Source organism: Geotrypetes seraphini, chromosome 8 (genome assembly GCF_902459505.1).
Source record: "Geotrypetes seraphini chromosome 8, aGeoSer1.1, whole genome shotgun sequence".
Taxonomy (NCBI): Eukaryota; Metazoa; Chordata; class Amphibia; order Gymnophiona; family Dermophiidae; genus Geotrypetes; species Geotrypetes seraphini.
This window is the reverse complement of record NC_047091.1, coordinates 98166986-98186328: the sequence shown is the minus strand read 5'-3', so window position 1 is coordinate 98186328 and position 19343 is coordinate 98166986. Positions and strand designations below refer to the sequence as shown.

The 19343-nt window shown below is 43.2% G+C and overlaps 1 protein-coding gene across 4 annotated transcripts in view; it reads right to left on the bottom strand.

Moving 5' to 3' along the window:
* The window catches only part of ARHGEF18 (Rho/Rac guanine nucleotide exchange factor 18), a 250998-nt gene that overhangs the window by 83870 nt on the left and 147785 nt on the right, over positions 1-19343 (bottom strand). For all 4 annotated transcript variants that reach the window (XM_033956918.1, XM_033956915.1, XM_033956916.1 and 1 more), the window contains 2 exons: positions 5538-5788; positions 2263-2388 (listed from right to left, as the gene is read on the bottom strand). In XM_033956918.1, coding sequence (XP_033812809.1) covers positions 2263-2388; positions 5538-5788 — 377 coding nt within the window. The remainder of the gene's footprint in view (positions 1-2262; positions 2389-5537; positions 5789-19343) is intronic.

The window sequence follows — 19343 nt, the reverse complement described above, 5'->3', positions numbered from 1 at the left end:
TGTTTTTTTCAAACATCATGGTGGGTTTATTTTATAACGTCTTCACCCACTCCACCTCCTTTGCCCTCTCCCACCCACACTGGTGCTGTGGTGTAAACAAAATAAACAAACAAAAAAGACTTTTCCTCTCTCTGTTAAATCTTAGCTCACATTCGCGGTCTAATACCAGCTCTGGCAGGATACACATTTCAAATCTGACACACTGTAATCACAAAACAGAAAATAAAATTATTTTTTCTACCTTTTGTTGTCTGGTTATTATTCAAATCATTTTGGTCCCAGGCTCTGCGACAAACGCCTTCTGATAACTCACTTGACAGGGTCTCTTACCCATTTGTCGTTTTCTTCTTTCTCCATGCTAACCATCCATCTTCCATCTCTGTCCTCCCTTTCCCTCCCCAAGAGATCTGGCATCTTTCCTTTTTTTCCTCTCTATTCCCGTAGCTGCAGTGACGGACTCCACCATCTCTCCTTTTCTCAACTATCCTTTCATCCAGTATCTCTCCCTCCTTCCTCACCAGCTCTCCCTTTCTTTAACTACTCTCCTATCCAGTATCTCTACCCCCCTCTAAATCATCCCTTGTGTCCAACTTCTCTCCCTTTCTGTTCCTTGCCTCCCTAAATCCCATTGTCCATCTCTCTCCCTCTCCTGTTTTTAGATCCATTATTTATTTCTATCTCTCCATCTCCCCTCTCCATGATCTCCCCCAAGTCCATCTCCCCACTCCACCATCCATCTTCCCCCTCCACCAAGTTCATCTCTCCTTCTCCAGTCCACCAATTCCCCCAAGTCCGTCTCCCCTATCCCCACATCTACCTTTATTTTGACGTTACAACATGTTGCCGGTGGCGGTAGTGATTTAGCGATCCACTCCTGCTGCCACTCCTTGTGTCTTCTCTCCACTGTGGCCTGCCCTCAGTAAAAACTTCCTGTTTCTGCTTGGGCAGCCGAATGGAGAGAAGATGCCCGGAGTAGCGGCAGGGTAGTGAATCTCATTCACTACTGCCACTTTTGCCTGGCCGGGGAGGAGAGGACAAATACTTCCGGCCGAGGAGAAGAAAGCCTTGCTAACATTGATCTACACACAGAAACCCGTTCGGGCTTTCCCTCTGCCACCAGAGTCCTTGCTTCGATGTAACTTCTGGAAGAGGGAAAGCCCGAACGGATCTCTAGAAAGGGGGCCAATGAATCGGTAAGTTTGATTTTTTTCCAAAACAAATTGAGTCACCCAAAGTGAATCAGTGAATCTATTCAAATCGGGCAGCACTAGCGTTACATTCCTTTACAGAATAGGCTCTAACCAGGCGCTCTTTTATAGAACTGCCCTGAAATAGGGTAGTGGCAGAACAGGGTTGAGGGGGTAGTGGCAGTGGCATATTAATGAGGGGCAGACTGCCCCAGGCACTGTCTTGGTGGGGGCACCGGCACCTCTCCACCCCTGCCACACCTTTAATCCCCCCCCTTCTCTAGCACTTCTGAGCATGAGCAGCAGCTCTAACCTGCTCCCTGCGCCAGCCTCAGCGCTCCCCTCTGATGTCACTTCCGGGTCCCACAATTAGGAAGTGACATCATAAGGAGAGCCGACACCAGCGCTGGCAGCAAGTTAGCAGCAAAGCTGCTCGGGCCACGGAAATTAGACAGGTACTGGGGAAGGGGAGCGGGCGTGGCAGGGGGGCGGAGAAGAGAGTGAGTGGGGGGGGGCTATCACCCCGGACGCCTCCCACCCTCACTACGCTACTGGCTCATTCACCCAGTGCAGTGGAATACCAGAGAAAAAGACTGGGAAGACTGGATGAGATCACTGGGTGACTGGGATGACTGAATGAGATGACTGGTCCCCTTCAATTGTCAGCTACTAGGTTATCATTTCTTTACTATAGCTTACATAAGAACATAAGCATGGCCTCTGCCGAGTCAGACCATGGGTCCATCATGCCCAGCAGTCCGCTCCCACGGCGCCCCCCCCCCCCCCAAGTCCATGACCTGTAAATAATCTTATGCCTAAAACATTCTATTCCCTAATCATTTAATATCCTGTATTGTAACCCTCTAACTATACCCTTAGCAGAACATCAGACTGAAGGAAGGTCATATTTCCACTTTTGTTCATTTTTCAGCGATCACTCCAGCAGAAAGACAGAAAAAGCATCCGACCCTGCTTTTACTCGACAGGCCAAACTCTCACAATAGCTGCACAGTTCTGAAACCGATGGATCATAGCCTGGCAACTGGCAAAGTCCTGAACTGGCTGTCGCTCTCACCTTGATCACGCTCTGGAACTTCTTGTTCTGCTGAAGGAGGTCTTTGTAATACTGCACGGCTTCGCTGTGGTGGCTGCAGAATTCACCGTAATACCTTACCATTCTCTTGCCCACTTCGCCTGAAAACTGGAGCAGAAACAGGAGCATTTATATCACAGGCACTGGTGGAAAGTAAGGGCCACAGATAGCCAGCGACTCCTCCAGAACAGAAAACAGCTAAAAGATTATAGAGATAAGAAATCTTTGTGGCTCTAAAGTGCAGGTAGCAGTATATTGTTTGAAGCAAAGTTGGCTACAGAAAAAAAAAAGAGGGGACAGACTACAAAAGGTGTTCAAAAAATTTAAAAAGTGAAAAGCTATGGCTTATCCTCGACGTTAAGTAGCGTGAAATCTTACCGCTTTTTGGGACTCTACCTAGTAACTGAAATCTGGACATAAGAACATAAGAATTGCCACTGCTGGGTCAGACCAGTGGTCCATCGTGCCCAGCAGTCCACTCACGCGGCGGCCACCAGGTCAAAGACCTGTGCCCTAACCGAGACAGGCCCTACCGGTTCAGCAGGTGCCTAAATTCCAGTCTATTCCCGGATTCCAGTCTATTCCCGGATAGTTCTCGGACTGGGCTAGATGAACCCTACATCTGACACAATACAGCCACTTTTATGTTTTTAGGTAAAAACAGTCCTCAACCTTTTGCCACTGAAAGGAAAAGTGTGACCCAGTGGGCACTAAAGGGGCAATTCCATAAGTGGATTCCTCCTTTAGGTGCCTGGATGCTTCGTGGTGAGAACCTATTCCGACATCTGGGTACCAGATCCCATTATAGCAGCCTTTCCCAAATCGGTCCTGGTGTACCCCCTTGCCAGTCAGGTTTCCAGGACATCCACAATGAATACGAATGAAAGATTTGCATACAATGGAGGCAGTGTATGCAAATCGGTATCATGCATATTCAATGTGAATATCCTGAAAGCCTGACTGGCAAGGGGGGTATGCCAGGGCTGATTTGAGAAACACTGTGCTATACAGTACTATCGTAACCAGGCATTGGTGCACCTTACATTTACGCAACTGCAGTCACACAAGGTCATGTGTAGTTTACAGTATTCTGTGAGTTGTGCATATTAAAGTGGCAGCATCATGAATACCCCCTCACATTTAGACACTATGGAGGTAGTGGCGTAGTGAAGGTGAAAGGCTCCCAGGGCAGTGGTGCCCCTCCCCTGCCATCTTTCCTACCCCTCCCCTGCCCTCCCTGCTCTGCGCGCCCCTTCTCCCGTACCTCTAACTTTCCTAGTATGAGCAGCAACACCAACTTGCTGCCCGCATCAGCTCTATGATATCACTTCCTAGACGTGAGACCCGGAAGTGACGTCAGAGGGAGAGCCGACGCTGGCGCGAGCAGCAGGTTGCAGCTGTTGCTTGCGTCGGCGAAAGCTGGAGGCATGGGGATGGAGGAAGTGAAGGTGCGCATATTGCGGGGGTAGGAGTGGGGGTGGGTGGGCAGAGAAGACAGGTGCCCCACCAAGAAAGCGCCCGGAGCGGACCACCCCCCCCAACCCTACCCTTTCTATTCTTGATTCTATACATAGCGCCCAAATATTGATGCTGGCAAGAATGGGAGAGTGTGGCGCAGTGGTTAAAGCTACAGCCTCAGCACCCTGGAGTTGTGGGTTCAAACCCACGCTGCTCCTTGTGATCCTGGGCAAGTCACTTAATCCCCCCATTGCCCCAGGCACATTAGATAGATTGTGAGCCCACCAGGACAGACAGGGAAAAATGCTTGAGTACCTGAATAAATGCATGTAAACCGTTCTGAGCTCCCCTGGGAGAATGGTATAGAAAATTGAATGAATGAATAAATAAATAAATGGTGCTTAATGCAATTCTACAAAGTGCGCGTACCTTTTATAGAATTGCACTTAGTACCTGAGTGCGTCGCATAACTTAGGTGCACCCATTTAGGCCAGTTAAAACTAGATCTAAGCTGCTGGCAGATCAACAAATTCTACCACAATGCACATAACCTCTGAAGAATGCCTACGATCTGCCCCTGGCTACGCCCCCTTTTCAAATCCGCTGCAACTGGCATATACTCTTTATAGACTAGCGCTTTCAGAGTTGTGCATGTAACAATTTGCACCAATTAGCATCAATTACAAGGTGTTAATTGCCAACTATCTGTGCTGATTAGGCCAATCAATTAAGTTATGCATACAAACTGGCTATGCGCACTGATTTGCAGGCACAGCTTAAGGCGCCAAGTACAGAATTTGGGGGGGGGGGGCCACTTATTCAAGCTCTTACAGAATAGTGCTTAGTCACTCTGCTGCCACTTAAATGCACAAGTGTGCCCCTACCCACAAAAGTTCTGGTATTCTCTACAGGCCTGATATTCAGCTGGCAGGGATCAGTGTTTTCCTGACCACCATCAGCATTAAATCCAGAAATTCAATACTGGGCTATGCCCAGGCTTCGGCACTGAACTTCCAGGTTTATGGAGCCGGAGAAAACATAACTAGTTATGTATGATATTCAGCACTTAACCAGCTACAGGTTATCGCTTAAAGATAGGACTGACTTTCATGCAGCAGGAACTGGGTTTGATTTCCACTGCAACTCCTTGTGATCCTGAGTTAAGTCAACTAACCTTCCACTGCCCCAGATAGAAATCGTGAACCCACTAAGGAGGTCTAGGACAATTCAGCGCAGTCGTTTGATCATGACCCTTTGAGCGCTGAATTGGCCACGATGAATCTTCCTAAACCCAGCTGTCAGATTGGAGGCATCTAGCAGCATCTGACCTCGTTCGGGAGGGGGAGCCATGCCCACTTACTTTTCCCCACCGCTCAAGCACCACCTCCCCAATACCTCTTGAAAAGTTTGCTGCTAAGAGCAGCATCTTCCACCTCCTGCTCGAGCCAACCTCAGCTCCCCTCTGATGTGACGTATGCTGGGAGGGGGAGAGAAGGAGGAGAGGCACTGACACCCCCAGCAGGATGGCACTGGTGGGGGGGGAGGGCAGTCCACACCCCCTGCTCTCCCTTACTACACCACTGGGGCAGAGAGGAGAGGCACCAAAAGTGGCGTGGAGAGGAAGATTTAGCATGGCCATGATGAAACGTCCTGCACTGAAATGGGTGGGATGAATTGTCCCATTTTGCACTAGGGACAGAGAAAGTACCTGCATGTAATATGTAAACCACTTTGGTTTTACCATAGAAAATGGTATATCAAATACATAACCCATTTTGTCCCAAAGGCCAAGCTCTAACCTGTTGTACAAGAAGGTCTCCAATTCGCTGGATGACATAATTCTGGTCGCTTCCTTCTTCAAGGGACTCTTTCCGTCTTTCTTTTAATCGAGAGAGGAACTGTCCATGCACATCCAATAACTCCTCCCCACAAGGGAAAAGTCTCTTAATATCAGCACTCTGGAACTGTAACTCCTCCCTCATGGCTTTTGAGTACACTTTCAGCATGATTTTCAGGGTTCGGATGTGATGCATTTCAGTCTTAATCAGCTCTGAAAGGAACGAACGGTAATGAACAATAAAAGCTACAACCATGTCCTCCCACCCTCCCACAAGGAGCAATGTCCCGGTTCCTAAGTGCTCTGCCTCAATTAGATTTCAAGACAGTATGTGTGCGTTCAGGATGTTCTGTACATGATCATTAACGACAACAACAAAAGGAACATGCTCTGAAAAAATCAGAAGCGTGAAGGAGCAAGTCTGGGTCTTCAGAAATGATATTAGGGAACGCTTAGAAAATGTGCCATTTACAAAGCTTACAAAAGACTAAATAAAGGATGACTCTAAGATCCTGATTCTCTAAATGTTGCCTTGGTCGGAAGCCGCCTGAAAAGCAGTTGCCGATTGCATTGTCGATCATGCAATGGCACCGTTTAGAAAACCGTGCCTTCGGCAAAGGTAGGTACTGGAAACGTAGGCCAGGGTTTTCAAGATCTACGCTTCTGGTGCCTACCTTTGACGTAAATTATGCCTTCGGAAGTGCCTATCGGCACCTAATGCCGCTTCTGGCATTAGCCACGCCTACAGTGGCGTTAGGTGTTATAAAGCACCTATGGAGACGCAATTCCATTGCTGGTTTTTTTTTAAGCATTGGTAGGTGCCTTGAAAATCAGTTTAAAATTTTGTTTAAACAGCGTTTTTCACTAAGCTTAGGCACCTAAAAAAAATAGCGCCGTTTATAGAATATAAGCCTGGGAAAGTAGTGAAATCCAATTTTTGAGTGCTGGGAACATAACATGAACTTCTTTGTGCATCCTCTCGTGAGAATTCAAGGGAGCCATTAAGGAAGCCGCTTAGCGCCGAGCAGCAGCGCCAAATCGCACGCCTGCTCGTGCTTCACAGCGCGGCCAAAGACACTAACGGAAGCCTGTTAACAGCGGGGCAGGAACTTGGAAAGTTTGCTCCTGCTCGCTGCACCTCCACCGGGGATCGGCAGTAGAGGTATGAGGCTAGGGCAGGGAGAGGAGGGTAGGGTGCAGACACTGGGAGGGAGGGTGCAGAGTCTGACAGGGAAGAGAGAGAAGGAAGGAAGGGGACTGGGTGCTATGCCTGACAGGAAGGGTGCAATGGGTGCAATGCCTGACAGGAAGGGTGCTGGGTGCAATGTCTCACAGGGGAGGGAGGGAAGGGAACTGGGTGCACAGCCTGATAGGGCAGGGTACTTGAATATTAAGCCACCTGACATATTCGAGTCAACCGATTTTCCTCCTTTTGGGGGGGAAAAAGGAGGTCTCGATTTATAGTCGGATCGACTTATATTAGAGTATATACAGTATTTGGATAGTATGAAGATATCTTATTGACAATAAAATAGATTAACAAAAAAAATGTTTAAAAACCCCCTGCTAACCATCATCCTGGAGAAAGAAGACCACAGGTGGATGAAAGAATCAAACAAGCAATAGAGACAGCAAAACACCCCAATAATTTCAATGGAGATATAGGGCTCTCCATAAACAAAGCATGGCAACTGCTCATCCAAAAAAAATTCAGTGCAAAAAGGACTAGTGCCGAAGACAAATGCTTCTCCCTCCATCTAAAAGTCCCCCTCCCCCTTTTGTTTGACAGAATTTTTAAAAATGTGACCACAGACATTGCCTCCAAATTTACAATTGTGGCCAACGGACATTTCCACCAAAATTCAAATTTGTGTTACCAACGAACTTTCCTGCCAAAATTCAAATCTGAGCCCAAAAAACTTCCCCACCACATTTCAAATTTGTAACTATCAAATTTTCCCGACAAAATTCAAATTCATGACCCTGTTCTCAATCAGGTGAGTGGACTCACTATATATAAAGATAAATTGCAGACCTCACAGTATACCCTGAAGATAGCCACAGCATGATGGCTGAAACATTGGTTCTACCAAACCAGATGTGCCGAGACCTAGACAACAGCAACAACCACTGTCTGTTGAATGTTGCCTGCATAATCTCTACCCCATGGTCAAAGCGGGACACAGTATCAGGTTCTAACATTAAGCAAAATTTGAGACACATTAAGGCTATCAACAGTTACTTGCTGGGTATTTGAGTACTTTCAAGGTATGATCTTCTTATTTGGTGCATAATATACATAATATCTCTCTCTTTAGATGGCAATGTATCAGTTCTGAAGTTCAACATCTGCAGCAAATATTTTTCAAACATCTTATGTGCAAAAATTACAGAACTGCAAGGAAAGTTAAGTACACTTCTCCCTTGGTATTCGCGGAGGTTAGGGGCAGAGCCGGACCGCGAAATGTGAAAAATCGCAAATAACTTTGTGCTGGTTCTGACCCATCCCCGGACCTTACCTGGTGGTCTCCGCCTCCGATCACCTCCTTCCGTGTGTGTTGCATGTTTGCAGAGGCCAGTGCGGGTGCTTCTGTGTCCTCTTTCCCCGCTTCGGTGTCGAGCCGGGTAGTGCGAAGATCATTCCTCTTTGGGCTGGGCAACCTGTGCCAGCCTTACCTGGTGGGTCTAGGGGCTTTCAGGGCAGATTGCCAATAGGAAATGGATGCCATGAGCTCCCGTAGTCTCTCGAGACTACGACGGGAGCTCATGGCAGCCATGTCCTATTGGCGATCTGCACAGGGCAGGAGCGTAGAAAGATCGCTCCTGCCCCGAAAGCCCGCTAGACCACCAGGTAAAGCTGGGATGCCGGGGGAAAGGCGGGAGGGAGGTGGGGAAGGTCCAAAATGAAGCTTTTTTCCCCCCAAAAAATCATAAATAACCAAATCCGCGGATGCTGAAACCGCAGATTCGGAAGGGGAAGTGTATACGCAAAATCTTCTCTGGTAATTTTCTAAGTTTTCCACTTTGACATTCAATCTTATATTGGAATGGAGGAGTAACCTAGTGGTTAGAGCAGCAGGTTGACAACCAGCAAAAGCCCAGCTCAAATCCTCATTGTGATCTTGGGCAAGTCATGTAATACTCCATGACCTCAGGTATAAATTTAGGGGCCTTTTACTAAAGTTTAGCATACACTAAATCTGTTAGTGTTTGCTAAATGCTAAGAAGCATAGCTATAAAATGAACTTCTTAGCATTTAGCGTTTACTGAGTTTTAGTAAAAGGGCCCCTTATTTATATATAGTATTTTAATTATTTATATTCTGCATATCCTACACTTCTATGCGGATTACAAATTATTCAGGATCGCAAACATTTTTCCCTATCTGTCCCGGCAGGTTCCCACTCTATCTAATGCAGTGGGGGATTAAGTGACTTGCCCAAGGTCACAAAGAGCAGTGCAGGATTTGAACCCACAACCCCAGGGTGCCGGGGCTGTAGCTCTAACCACTGCACCACACACTCCCTTAGGTTGTAAACCTTCTGGAGACAAGGAAAATCCTTGTGTAACTGAATGTAACTCATCTTCAGTTACTACTGAAAAAGGTGTGAGCTAAATCTTAATAAGAATTGGTTTCCTTTAATTAAACCTTGTTCACAGTAGAAACAGCAGACACCCCTTCTCAAGCCAGGTGAGGTACCATCTTTAAAAAGAGGCTTCGTCCAGTCCTTGGGTCACACAGGTTCTTTGTCAATTTTTTGGATTTAGCACTACGGGTCTGAGGTTTGGGCTGAGATGGTGATGCTCACTAAACACACCACACATGGCACAATTTCACCTTCTAAAGTTCAGACTGGAACAGAAACTAATCCATTCCTGAAAAAAATCTGCCTCTTATTGGAGATTTCTAAAACTATGTGACTAGAAAGCCAGCAAGATACTTGACTAGAAAGAAAATTTCTAAAAAAAACACATAGATATTTAAAACTGAGAACTTTGGGGAATCTTCTGTACTATCATCTCTTCCCCAGGCAAGAAGTATCTCAGTAAACCAATACACTCACACCTAAATCTGCTCTACCCAGCTACATGGATGGTTTTCCCAAAGTTAATTATATTTTGGGTGGGTTAAAGCAGTATTTATTTTTACTTTCAGATAAATGCAAAACATAAAAATTTTGGCCACTGCAGAAATGGAGACCTTAGCGCCCAAGAGAAATTCACGTGCAATGTAGAGAATGCTGAAAATATGTTCCAGTGTTATGAAGAGAAAGGGAGGAGAGGGTGCTAGGAGAACACGTTTAGACCAAGCCCCGAAGCGAGCTTAGGTCAGATCACTTTACCTATCCATGTGTCTCAGCCTATGTAGCTGAAATTATACAATGACAGCAATTCTAAGAGGATGATAAATTCTTCAGGGCGGGGGCAACTTCTGTGCATTCCTTATGCAGCATCATATGACTGTGATGTCAAAACACAGAGTTTCATGACCATAACACTGTTATCCACACACTACATGGGCAATTCCTTGAATAGACAAGACAATAATTCTGTATCATCATTCCTTTGACTCTGGTATCAGGAATAATAAGCAACTGTGTCCTTTCTTCTACATAAGATTTTTGGGGAACATTACCAAAATATTTCCATGACTAATAAATAAGATAGCAAAGGAAGTTTTCTTTCTTCTACTGCTTTCTGCCTCTGCTTCCGGGTCGCAGAAGACAGCGTGTTTACATCAGTCGTGCTGCCGATGGCCCAAAGAGTTACAGCAGCGCTGGGTGAGAAAGCACCGTATTCCGCGAGGTGGGGGAGGGAAGACTCGGGATAGGTGCCTGAGCTGCTGTAGGGTTACTAGATGTCCGGTTTCCCCCAGACAAAAGTTGCAAAATTGAAAAGCTGCCTGGATTCCCGAAACAGTCCTCAAAAAGAGAACATGTCTGGGGAAGTCCGGAAATCTGGTAACCCTAGGTAAAGGACTGAGGGAATGACTAGGCACCCACCCAAAGGCCCCTCCCTCCCCCTACTCTTATTAGTTGACATTTGAAGAGAAGACATTTTTTAATTATGTAGATTTTATGATATGGTTTGTTTTTATCTTATGTATCTTTTAATTGATGTAAACCGTTTAGTTTTTTTGTAAATGGTATTAAAAAAGTTTAAAAAATAAATAAATACACATTGAAATCAGTGCTACAGGACCCATAATGCATGAGGATAGCATTGTCTGAAATTCAGGACTGGTCTAAAATCTCCTTTCTGGCAGTTTTGTCTCTGTGTCAAGCCACCCAATGCTTGCATGTTACTAGAGTATTTTTGATGTAAGGAGCTAAAATGTTTTGGGCTATTGGCCTGCTTCATTAATATGAAGTACAGTATCGGAAGAAGCATGTGCCTATTTTGAGAAGAGTGATACATGGCACATGTTCTGTATCTCAAAAACTAGAGCCGATAGGAGGAAACTGGTGCCGTTTTTGGAATTAACAGGTCAAATATACCCAGAAACAGATCTAACATTTGAGTGCTGGCCACAAACAAATGAGTGTTGGCCAGTGTTATCTCACTTGTGTAAAATCAATTTGTAAGCGAAGGAGGGAATTCTTCACGGACTCTCAGATCAGCTGACCAGAACTTACTTTCTATCCCCTCCATAAAGGAATTCTTCTTTACCAGGAAATCCAATTTCTCAGTAGTAGCCCCAACTTTATGGAACGCTCTGCCATCTCAACTTCATCATGAAAAACTAATCAATAAATTTAAGACAAATTTAAAAATGTTCTTATTTCAAGATGCATTTAACTGCTCTTGAACCTTCTCATCTTCAAATCCACCATTGGTATTGGTATTGGTGGACATGACATTGAAGCCGACGGCACAGTGTGCAGCGGCCGCTAAGAGAGCGAATAGAATGCTTGGAACGAAAGAGGTTATCCTGCCATTGTATCGGGCAATGGTGCGCCCGCATTTGGAGTACTGCGTCCAATATTGGTCGCCGTACCTTAAGAAGGATATGGCATTAGTCGAGAGGGTTCAGAGGAGAGCGACGCGTCTGATAAAAGGTATGGAAAACCTGTCATATGCTGAGAGATTGGAGAAGCTGGGTCTATTTTCCCTGGAGAAGAGAAGACTTAGAGGGGATATGATAGAGACTTATAAGATCATGAAGGGCATAGAGAGAGTGGAGAGGGACAGATTCTTCAAACTCTCGAATAATAAAAGAACAAGAGGGCACTCGGAAAAGTTGATAGGAGACAGATTCAAAACAAATACTAGGAAGTTCTTTTTTACCCAACGTGTGGTGGACACCTGGAATGCGCTTCCAGAGGACGTGATTGGGCAGAGTACGGTACTGGGCTTCAAGAAAGGATTAGACAAATTCCTACTGGAAAAGAAGATAGAGGGGTATAGATAGAAGATTACTGCACAGGTCCTGGACCTGCTGGGCCACCGCGTGAGCGGACTGCTGGGCACGATGGACCTCGGGTCTGACCCAGCAGAGGCATTTCTTATGTTCACCAACCGCTTTTAAGAAGCGATCCCATTCCCAATGTTTTATCCTTTTTCCCTCCATTTCCTTTCAACTTTTTTTTTTTTCTCTCTAATAATGTAACTTTACCCCTTTCCTCCTTTTTAATCCTCACTTTCAAGTCTGTCTTGTCTATGTCCTCAATGTATACTTCCCTCCCCTTTCTATAAACATTACTTTTAACAAGTATTGCTTTTATTTCTATTTTAGCATATTATTGTAAACCGGCTAGATACCCGTTGATGGTCGGTATATTAAAAATCAATAAACTTGAAACTTCCAGCATGAATTCTTATCATACAGTGTGTAGGGTGGTCATATACATGTGTTGATTTCTGGTTCTCCAGAGGATCATAGTGCATATTGTTGTTGTTAGGTGCCATCGACTCATGCGACTTGATGACTTGTGGATCTAAAAAGAAAGCAGTTTTGTGCTAGTCCGGAAAGGTCCTCCAGCGTCATCCCCATGGTTGTTTTCAACCTGTCCAGCCATCTGATTGCAGGTCGCCCTCTCCGCCTGGTTCCTTCGATCTTCCCAATCATTGATGTCCTTCTCCAGTGATCTCTCTCTTCTGATGGTGTGACCAAAATAAGATAGTCGTAACTTCATCATTTGGGGCTTCAAATGACATAACCAGTTTGATCTCTTCCAGAATCAATTTGTTAGTTCTTCTGGTGGTCCACAGCATGCCTAAAATCCTTCTCCAGCACCAGAACTCAAATGAGTCAATCTTCTTCCAGTTTTGTTTCCGCACTCCAACAAAAAAACCACAGCAATTTCAACAAGCACTAAGGAGTTGGGGGTAACCTATAGTTTGGGCTGCATTCCCCACAGTTAATTTTTTTTTTCCCCGGATGATCTAATGTTCAGCACCCTGTGCTACTTTGAAAAGAGTCTCCTGCTACTGAGGCTTTAAAGCAGGGGTAGGGAACTCCGGTCCTCGAGAGCCGTATGCCAGTCGGGTTTTCAGGATTCCCCCAATGAATATGCATGAGATCTATGTGCATGCACTGCTTTCAATGCATATTCATTGGGGAAATCCTGAAAACCCGACTGGCATACGGCTCTCGAGGACCGGAGTTCCCTACCCCTGGTTTAAAGGGTAACACCACCATTCTAATAATCATTACACTGGAAAAGATCTGCTTCTTGGAAAACACCCAGTCTTTTTCTGGGAAGGGAATAACATTAGTATTCATTAAGCCAGTGGTTCCCAACCCTGTCCTGGAGGAACACCAGGCCAATCGGGTTTTCAGGCTAGCCCTAATGAATATGCATGAAGCAAATTTGCATGCCTATCACTTCCATCATATGCAAATCTCTCTCATGCATATTCATTAGGGCTAGCCTGAAAACCCGATTGGCCTGGTGTTCCTCCAGGACAGGATTGGGAATCACTGCATTAAGCAGTTAGCAAATTCTATATTTAGTGCAAAAACAAAGGCACCAATTTAAATGCCATTTAGTGAGATTCTATAAAAGATTCTCGCTATATCAGGGGTAGGGAACTCCGGTCCTCGAGAGCCGTATTCCAGTCGGGTTTTCAGGATTTCCCCAATGAATATGCATGAGATCTATTTGCATGCACAGCTTTCAATGCATATTCATTGGGGAAATCCTGGAAACCCGACTGGAAAACGGCTCTCGAGGACCGGAGTTCCCTACCCCTGCGCTATATATAGAGAATCGAGCTTAGTGGCCGTATGCAGCAGCATAATATTTAGGCCCACCCATTTAGGCCAAGGAAAACCAGGCTTAAATGACTGCTGCTAATCTGTGCACAGATCATGCATATTCTATAACAGTGAGCCAAACTTTAAGAAAGGTCCACGACCCAACCATGCTCCTCCCCTAACCATGCCCTCTTTGAGATTTGCGCATTACAAATGATACGCACCACTTTATAAAATGCACCTACTAAGCTGTATGCGTAACTTCTAATTAGTGCAAGTTAATTTCAATTAGGTGTAAACCACCAATTATCAAGGCTGATTAGTTTGTTAAACAATTAAACCACGTGCGTAAATCAGCTGTGTGCACCGAACTGCATGTGCAACTTATGGCACCATATACAGAATTTGAGGGTTAGTTTAAAAAGGGGGGGTCACTATTCAGCTGCCACCAGCATTATGAATGTTATAATGCCCCTGTATTGCTCCATGGTACGACCTCACCTGGAGCATTGCATTCAATTCTACTCTCCTTATCTCAAGAAAGATATAGCAGCACTAGCAAAGGTTCAAAGAAGAGCAACCAAGATGGTAAAGGGGATGGAACTCCTCTCGTATGAGGAAAGACTAAAAAGGTTTGGGCTCTTCAGCTTGGAAAAGAGACGGCTGAGGGGGAGATATGATTGAAGTCTACAAAATCCTGAGTGGCGTAGAATGGGTACAAGTGGGTCGACTTTTCACTCCATCAAAAATTACGAAGACTAGGGGACACTCGATGAAGTTACGGGGAAATATTTTTAAAACCAATAGGAGGAAATATTTTTTCACTCAGAGAATAGTTAAGCTCTGGAATACATTGGCAGACATTGTGGTAAGAGCGGATAGAGTAGCTGGTTTTAAGAAAGGTTTGGACAATTTCCTAGAGGAAAAGTCCATAGTCCGTTATTGAGGAAGACTTGGGGGAAGTCACTGCTTGCCCTGGATCAGTAGCATGGAATGTTGCTACTCCTTGGGTTTTGGCCAGGTACTAGAGACCTTTTATGGCCACTGTGAGAACGGGCTACTGGGCTTGATGAACCAGTAAGGCTATTCTTATGTTCTTATTATTCTTGGATATTTAATGTTGGGCTGTGTCCGGGCACTGGCACTGAATACCTGGCTTTATGAGACCCGCCATCTCCTATGTGGCTCAGTGCAAGATTCAGCATATAACTGTCCAAGTGACACAGAAATAAATTAAGACACACTTTATACGATCTGATCTAACTGCTAAACTTAGGCGGTTAAGAGATGAATATCGGCACTTAACTACATACGTGCCGACTCCGCCCACAGCCACTTAATAGCCAGCTTTGAGTTTAACAGTCTATGATGATATTAAGCAGCACAAACCAGTTAAGTGACGCTGAATATCAGCGGATAACCCTAAACAAGCAATTAAACCATCCAGGAGCCATTTCTGGCCAGTAAAATCACTTTGAATATTACCCTTTTGCTTATTAGTGAGTGATGTAATGCTGTATTTGTTGCATGCATATAAATACTGTATGGCAAAGTGCAAAACAGGAGATTCACCTCCACGAGTTAAACACAACCAAACAAACAGTGGTGAAGACTGGTGAGTGTTTCGGATCCTGGGCCATTTCATCTTGAAACACAATATTTGCCTTTTAAAGTGGTCTAGTACTTTTTGACATCTAGCCATCATAGCCTTTTAAGAATTCAAGACTCATGATGTAGGCCAGTGTGGCCGAAACACATACATGTCGAGTCAATCGAAGTGAATAAAAGAGATTTGAGAAATACATACAGCTCACCAGTCTTGACTGGACATCTCCACTGTTTGTTTGGTCGTAAATACTGTATAACATTTTTAAAAATCAAAAGTGCATCCTATACAGTTACAACAATTTCTGCTGGCTAGAGAAATGAAATGAGTACTGTTTATCTACAACAGATTTTAGAGGAATAATAATTTGGCCCTAGATAGTATTGATTGAATCGGGGTCCATTTAATGGACTGGATTCAGTGAATTGTTTACCTTTAGTATATATAATTTCCTGAAATAGTGGTGTGGCACTTCATTGATGTGGGCTTGAAAGGAAATTTTGGATTGATATGCTTATTTTTATATTATTGTATTAATTTCCTTTTCTTTATTCATTATGTATGTATGTAATGACTAAAAATTTATAAATAAATAAATCAAAAGTGCACAGGCAGGAGCTGCATTTCCTTCTCTCAGTCACTAGAGGTCGCTGAGGTATTCTGCTCATAAGTATCATCAAGAGGAGAAAACTGAAGTTATATGCAGAACTATTGGACCTTACTTTTCAGAACGCAACTGCGGATCAAAATATAAAATAAATTGCCCCCGCCAGGATAACCTTTCACCCCTGACACATACTGAAAATCTGGCATGAATTTGACCAGCAGTGCTCAGTGTTGGTCCTCAAGGTCCAAAAGAAAAAGCAGAGAGGGTCAGGTCTTCAAACGAACCATACTTCGACACTTGTCTAGTAAATGGCTCAGGTGTAATATAGATTTTGAACTTTTTAGCCTCAAACAAATAATGATCTATGAATTAAACACTGTCACTCCTCGAGGATTAAATGCAGAATTGGATAACATTGCACACACATGTCCTTTTAATCTTAAGTACCTATTTGCCTATAAAATATGACTTTTTTATAAAAAATACTCCACAAGTTAGAGAAACAGTATATATATTGAAAGCATAAAATGCTGTGTAATAATAATAAATATTAATTAATATAAGTGAAGTGCTCAGTCACCAACCGATCCGTGCATAAAGTACTTATAAAAGTCAAAGGGAGGCTATGAGAGTTTCAAACTTGGGGATTCTTTAATTGGGATTGAAATCTGTTACGAGCGCTGGAGTTGAATTAATACCATGCTAGCGTCCTTATGTTCATTTGAAGATAAGTGATTTTTTTCATTTCGTTTTGATTATTAACATTGAATAAGGAAGGTCAAGGGACTGAGAGTGCAATGATGGTCCCTGTTGTACAACCGGTGTTTGTACTTTTATAAGTACTTTATGCATGGATCGGTTGGTGACTGAGCACTTCACTTATATTAATTAATATTTTTTATTATTATTACACAGCATTTTATGCTTTCAATATATATACTGTTTCTCTAACTTGTGGAGTATTTTTATAAAATAGATTTAACACAAGTAATTACTAATTAACTCCTTAATATTAGTGAGTCTGATATAAAATATGACTCACTGGTGTCACTAGGAAAGACAGAGTAGCGTGACATCTGTCTTTATTCTATACATACAGGTTTAAAATTATATTTAATTGTGCAATGTATGTTTAATTAAAATTAAAATATTTCTGCTTTCATAGGATGTAGGTTAAGTAAATTTACTATTTTTTAAAATCTAATATTCATTCATTGCTGTTTACTAAACAATCTATATCATATTTACACAGACATCTACTATGTTTATTATCAGTTCTCAGTATATTTGATATTTATGTCTGCTACAATGGGGAAATTTGCAACACATTTCATTAATATATTCTTTTTCTTGTTTTCTTTTTTCGCATTCTTATGTTTCAATTTTGGTTTTCAATTCTTTTGTTTCTACACAGATTTTTCAGCATTTCACCTTGCAGCGTTTTTCATGATCGCGACGTCAACGATGCATCAACGATGACGTGTTTTACGTTTTTGGAGGTACCTTTTTAAATAGTCCTTTTCAGCGTCCGTTTACTTTTTATAGCTGTTATTTCTCAAGCAGTTATCTAGGGGTAAGTCTTTCATGCTTACTTTTTAGAATCGATGCTTACGCGCTTATATCGTGTTGTCTCTTTGCGGCGTACTTTGTCTTGTAGCCGCATCTTTTCATTTTCTGGTGCTTATTTTCCTGCCATCATATATTGGTTTGTCCTGCTGCCTGCTTACACAATGTTATTAAATATTGAACTAAGGCCAGTACTGAGCAGACTTGCACAGTCTGTGTCTGTATATGGCCATTTGGGGGGAGGATGGGCTGGAGAGGGCTTCAATGGCTGGGAGGGTGTAGATGGGCTGGAATAGGTTTTGACAGAGATTTCGGCAGTTGGAACCCAAGCACTGGGTAGAGCTTTGGATTCTTGCCCAAAAATAGCTAAGAAGAAAAAATTTAAATTGAATCAGGTTGAGCAGACTGGATGGACCATTTGGGTCTTTATCTGCTGTCATTGCCCTGTTTTCCATGCAGCATTGTTTTTATCACATCTTACAACCATCACTTTCATTTTTTTTTCCTATTATCATATACTAGCTTGTCCTGCTGTTTGCTTACGCTTTATTATTAACCTGTTTTCTTATGACGTTATTTCCACCACATTGCAATAACCACATAGCCTTTCATTTTCACATGTCCTTTTGAAATAGCAAACTGGATTGTCCTCCTTTCTAAACTGACTGACTGGTAAAGCTAGTACAACTGGGACTTTTCAGTCCACATTATTAGCATTCTTTGTAGTTTTTCTTATCGTTTAGGCTCTCTTTCAGAGTATTTTCTCTCTCTACATCAAGGGCAGTGATTTTTGAATTTAGAAATTTTTGAGTTTCATTTTAAGGGTTTCAAAACTGTTTTAGTATAAATTTTCATTTGCTCATACCTTTTTGGTATTTTAGTATTGTGCTTTTTAAGATATATGGTCATTTTTCCCTTTGTCTGCCTTGCACTGTATTGTCACTGTTGTTTTTAATATCATTTTAATATTATCTCGTTAAACCTTCCTTTACAGCTCCTCTTGGTCACATTTCTCTTTGTCTGCCTTGACTGCATTGTTAATGTTTTTTTTAATAACGTTTCAATATTTTCTTGTTAAACCTTCATTTACAGTACATTATGTGAACTGGCATTGGTTTGTGGGTATTGACTTACTTCATACTAACATCCTGGTATAGTATTCACTTTATCTTATTTTCATTGTTTTTTGTGTTATGATATTTTAATGTATTTCAGTTCTTTTAATTTTTATTATGTATGTTTTAGGACTCCTGATGCAGGCTCACTCGCCGAAAAACGGCCCATGTCACGTCCTATGTTTGTTTAGATGATCTTCTGTATAGACCAGTGGTTCCCAACCCTGTCCTGGAGGACCACCAGGCCAATCGGGTTTTCAGGGTAGCCCTAATGAATATGCATGGAGTAGATTTGCATGCCTGTCAATTCCATTATATGCAAATCTCTCTCATGCATATTCATTAGGGCTAGCCTGAAAACCCGATTGGCCTGGTGGTCCTCCAGGACAGGGTTGAGAACCACTGGTATAGACTATATTGGCTGCCATTAAAGAGTGGTTCACTTGAAGACCTGGCCCTCTCTGCTTTTTCTTTTGGACTTCTTGAGTTTCGTGTAGAGTGGCCTTTTTTCTGTTGTTCTAGTCCTCAAGGGCCGCAGCCCAGTTAGATTTTCAGGATTTTCCCAATGAATAAGCATGTACTGCCTCCATTGTATGCAAATAGATCTCATGCATATTTACTGTAGAAATCCTGAAAACCCAACTAGTCTGCGGCCTTTGAAGACCGACAATGAG